This window comes from Pseudorca crassidens, chromosome 1 (genome assembly GCF_039906515.1).
Source record: "Pseudorca crassidens isolate mPseCra1 chromosome 1, mPseCra1.hap1, whole genome shotgun sequence".
NCBI classification, from domain to species: domain Eukaryota; kingdom Metazoa; phylum Chordata; class Mammalia; order Artiodactyla; family Delphinidae; genus Pseudorca; species Pseudorca crassidens.
Window position 1 is genome coordinate 70,116,275 of NC_090296.1, and position 5,106 is coordinate 70,121,380.

At 50.5% G+C, this 5,106-nt stretch overlaps 1 protein-coding gene across 1 annotated transcript; it reads right to left on the reverse strand.

The window, feature by feature from the left end:
• Positions 1-1,202: 1,202 nt before the first annotated feature.
• On the reverse strand, positions 1,203-2,942 carry LOC137218398 (endogenous retrovirus group FC1 Env polyprotein-like). The gene has a single exon (XM_067725145.1). The coding sequence runs from the start codon at positions 2,940-2,942 to the stop codon at positions 1,203-1,205; it is 1,740 nt and encodes a 579-aa protein (XP_067581246.1).
• Positions 2,943-5,106: the final 2,164 nt, after the last annotated feature.

Consider the following 5,106-nt stretch of genomic DNA (forward strand, 5'->3'; position numbering starts at 1 on the left):
CTGACTCATATTTTTCTTCTAAAATCGTCTTTTTTGTTTCTTGCAATTGTCTTAATTTTTATCTTTCTGAGAATGCCTTTCATTATGCTTCACTTATTACACTGTCTGGATATAGCGCAGTTTATTCATCCAGTCATCTATGGTAGGCTGTCTTGGTTGTTTTCAAGTTTTGGCAATTATGAATAAAACTGCTATAAACATCTGTGTACAGGCTTTGGGGTAGAACTAACTTTTCAATTTATTTGGTAAATACCAAGGAGTGTAATTGCTGAATCATATAGTAAGAGGATGTTAAGTTTTGTAAGAAACTGCCAATCTGTCTTCCAAAGTGACTGTACCGTTTTACATTCTCATCAGCAATGAATGAGAGTTCTTGTTACTCTACGTCACCACCAGCATGTGGTGCTGTCAGTATTCTGCATTTTAGCCATTCTAATAGTTATGTAGTGGTATCTCGTTGTTTTAACTTATAATTCCTAATGACATATAGTGTCAAACATCTTTTCATATGCTTACTTGCCATCTTTATATCTTGTGATGAGGTATATGTTCAAGTCTTTTGCCCATTTAAGAAAATGGGGTTGTTCATTTTCTTATTGTTGAGTTTTTAGAATTCTTTGTATACTTTGGATAAAGTCCTTTATCAGATGCTGTATTTGCAACTATTTTGTCACAGTCTATAGTTTGTGTAAGGTCGGATCTTAACAAACGGCACCACGAAACAGAGGAAAGCTTCAAGTGAGCCTTATTAGGGAGCGCTCCCGGGCGAAGTTCACTGGTCCGAGAGAAAGGGGGCCAGAGAAGTCGCGCCCGGGTGGGGGTTGGGCAAGATTTTATAGGGGAAGAAGGGAAAGGGGTGTGGTGAATCTGGGAGGGCGCAGGGTATTCCTTATTTGGTGGCCTTTTCGGGTATCCTGGGGGACCGTTAGTCCCGCCCCTCGAAAGGCGGGAAGGCTGGGCTGGTTTCAAAGTCCCCAGGTCAGTTCCTGGAACTGGGTGGTCCGGAATGTCGCCAGGGCAGTTTCTGGAACTGGGTGGTCCGGAGAATTTCGTTCTGATGCAACCTGTGAATCTGATTGTGTTCCCCTGCCTTGGGCCAGTTGGCCTTACATTTGGTGTAATGGGGCGGTGTTCTGATCTCTGGCTACTTCATGCTGAATGGGGGCATCGAAAGGGGAGTCGGGCGACCAGAGGTCCGAGGCTTAGGGGAGACCAGTGGGGGGTTCTGTAGGAAGCAAGGTGTAAGGACCGAGGAGCATTTGGTTTGTGGCCACCCGAGAGACTTCCTCCATGCACCTGCGAAGGAACCTAAGAAAACAGAGAGCAAACATGAGCAAGATACAGATGAGAATTAAGGGGCCTAAGATTGGTGTTAGCCAGGTATAGAGGGTGGATCGCCACCAATCAGGAATTGGGGAGGCGGACTGTTGGTGTTTGCGTTGGAGTTCTTTTCTTAAGCGATGGAGGGCTTTTACGTTGTCTTTGACGAGTCCTGTTTCATTGATGTAATAGCAGCATTCCTCCTGTAGGAAGAGGCAGGTACCTACTTTGTCGGCCGTCAGGAGATCCAGGGTTCGTCGATTCTGGAGAGCGACTTGGGCTATGGAGGTGATTTGGCGCTGGAGAGAGGAGATGGAGCCGGCGGAGGCTTCAGTGGCTAGCTGGAGCTTATGTTCTAAGTCGCGGGATGTTGAAACACTATGTGTTAGAGCTCCCCCCTCGAGGCCTGCAGCAACCAGGGAGGAGGCGAGAGAGATGCCTGCGACCAGAGGAAGAAAGATAGCTCTTTTTCGTCGGGTAAAGGGTGGCGTGATTAGCAAGGAAAATTCGGCTTGGCTATACAGTGTGAGTTGTGGGACGAGAGTAACGGGGATACATGGGAAGGGGGAGGAAGAATTGATCTCTTTTGTGAGGGAACCATTGCACCACAAAAACATGCCTGGTGGTGCTTTAATTGATGTGCTTACCGTGAGGGATGAGTTGCAAAGAAACCCAGTATCAGCTAGATTTGGGCGGCTGCCGTAACAAATGGTGAGATTTTTTGAATCAAGGAATATGGGGACTTTTAACGGAGAAAAAGGTGGGTTTTGGGAGGTGTGGGAAGTAGAATTGAAGGGCTGGTCGAGTGGGACAGCAGCCAAGGGTGGCCAGCCAGGCGAGGCACATAGAAAGCAGTCGGAGATGTTACCTATTCCTGTGTGGTTGAGTATCTGTACTGCTTGACGGACGAGGGTCAACCAAGAAAAAGGATCCTCTTTGTGTTCGGGGTGAGGTAGTTGGTATCTTAGGGCTTGTTCTGTTTCCTGGATGGCAGTGGCTTGTTCACTCAACTGTTGGATAACTTTGGGAATCAAACTGATATATGAGCGAAAGACCCTGATAGAGCCCACGGGGTAGGCATCAGTTGCCCATCGGTAGATTTTTCCTTGTACCCCTTTTACCCATCTTGTGTCCCAGGGATCTTTGATGTTGATGAATAATTGACCCTTGCCATTTCTGGTGAGCAGGTGGGATTGTCGGAGCGAGCTCCTGGTATCTAGTTTTGCCACATGGATGTTACATGAGTGATAGGGGCACCCCCCATAGGTCTCATTCCACCATTGACAGTAGTCTCGGGTCTGATCGTAAGTGAAGCAGACAGTGGGGGTGGACCATCCCAGGGGAACACCTTCTATGTTAGAGATGGGGATCTGGACTGTTACCAAGGCCTGGCACCCATCTGGTTGGCAGTCTCCCGTGCCCAGGACTCGGGTGTGGGTCCGACCTTTAGCTTGCCATGTCCCGTGGACATGGAAGCTCCATAGGGACATCTGGTGAGTCCTGGGTGGCAGGAGGAGCAGCAGGAGGAGAGACAGGGTGACGGACAAGCCGTAGTCTCGTGGGACCCAGCGGTAGGGCTGTCCAAGTCTCTGGAGTTGGGGCCATTTTAAGGCGGGAAACATGGTACCAGGAAGGGTGTCCCAAGAGTAGCTGCCGTGGGAGTGGTGAGGATCACCATATGGGGGCCTGTCCACCGTGGCTTGAGAGATTGAGGGTGTAATTCTTTGAGGAGGACGCTATCGCTGGGTTGTAGAGGGAGAGAGGAAGTTTCAGAGACAGCCACTGTCGGTAGATGACGGTCAGCGTGTTCGCGGAGAAGACGGCGAAGCAGGGAGAGGTAGGGAAGGTAGGAGGCTAGGGGTGGACTCTGGGTTGGTAGGTCGTGAAGGAGGAAAGCGCGGCCGTAAAGTAGTTCAAATGGACTGAGGCCAGTAGGAGTCCGAGGTGAGGCTCGGACTCGGGTAAGGGCTAGAGGAAGCAGGTCGGGCCATGAGACACGGACCTCAAGGGACAGTTTGGTGAGGTGGTCTTTTAAGATCCCATTGGCGCGTTCAACCTTACCAGATGATTGGGGGTGGTAGGGGATGTGGAGTTTCCAGGTGATCTGGAGAGCCTCTGATACCTGTTGAACCACCTGAGAGCAAAGGTGGGTCCGTTATCTGACTGAATGGAGACCGGCAGACCAAATCGGGGGATGATGTGTTGAAGCAGGATGGTGGCGACTGTGTCTGCCATTTCTCGAATTGTTGGATAGGCCTCGATCCAACCTGAAAAGGTGTCAATGAGAGTGAGCAGATATCGGAAGCGTTTGCAGCGGGGCATGTGGGTAAAGTCAATCTGCCAGTCTTCACCAGGCTGATGTCCACGCATCTGGTGTGTAGGAATTCGGGGCCGTAGGCCTCCTTGTGGGGAGACGGATGCGCAGGTTTGGCAGGCCATGTGAGTCTTTGAGATGGCCTCTCTAAGTCCTGGCAGATGAAAGAGGGGGTCCAAAAAACGGAACATTGCTTTTGGACCAATGTGTAAGGATTTATGGATGTCTGATAGGAGGCTGGCTGCTTGGGCCAGAGGTAGGGCAATTTTGTTTTCTATAAAAATCCATCCTTTGTTGTCTTTGTGTCCCCCTTTTGATAGTAAGGCAGCTTCCTCGTGTGGGGTATATGTGGGTTGGGTAGGACTGGTAAAAAATAGGAGTGGAGCTGGAGGATCCCCTTTTGTAAGCTCTCGGGCCACGGAATCGGCCTTCGAGTTACCTTGTGCTATTGGGTTGGATGGGAGTTGATGACCCCTGCAATGGATAATTGCTACTTCTTTAGGAAGCTGGAGGGCCTCCAGGAGTTTTGCAATGAGGGAAGTGTTGACCACTGGGGATCCCTTAGTGGTCAGAAATCCGCGTTCCCTCCATAGTGCTGAGTGGCTGTGTGCAATGAGAAAGGCATATTTAGAGTCTGTAGATGTTAACCCTTTGGTCTTTGGAAAGGTTAAGGGCTCGTGTAAGTGCGATTAGTTCAGCCTTTTGGGAGGTCGTTCCTTCTGGGAGGCTGTTAGCCTTGATAATAGTTGAGATAGTTACCACCGCGTAGGCTGCCCGTCGGCGCCCGTCAGGACCGAGTATCGAACTACCGTCGACAAAGAGATTGCGGTCCAGATTTGAAAGAGGGGTGTCAAAGAGTCCCTCTCTTGGTGGTTTGAAGGCCTCTATGACATGAGGGCAGGAATGGGATGGAAAACCCCCAGTGCCAGAGATAGGAAGGAGGGAAGCCGGGTTCAGGCGAGGGGAGAGATCAAGAGAAATAGCTGGGTTTTCAATGAATAGTAGGTGGAACTCCTGGATGCGGGAGGGGCCCCGGAGGGAGAGAGACTTGTGGCCTAGGAGGTCGACCAGCCGGTGGGAGGAAAACACGGTTAGTGGGTGGGCCAGAGTCAGTTTGAGTGTTTGTTTGGTCAGTTTGGCTGCCGCTGCTAGGGCCCGAAGGCATGGTTGCCATCCCCGAATGGTTGGGTCTAGCTGTTTGGAGAGGTAAGCCACGGGGCGGTAGGAAGGCCCTACAGGCTGGGCAAGGAGTCCAGTGGCTATTCCGGCCCGTTCATCCACAAAAAGGTGAAAAGGTCGGTTTGGGTTGGGCAGAGAAAGGGGAGGAGAAGATATCAGAGCGTTACGGAGGGTGAGAAAGGCCTGTCGAACGACGGAAGGAGAGGTGAGGGGTCCTTGAGGGGTTTCTTTAGTGGCTAGATATAAGGGTTTAGTGAGGAGAGCAAAGTTAGGGATCCAGTGTCAGAAAAATC

Coding starts and splice junctions, on each gene's coding strand:
- LOC137218398 (XM_067725145.1), bottom strand. CDS start 2,942: ATGTTTCCCGCCTTAAAATGGCCCCAACTCCAGAGACTTGGACAGCCC.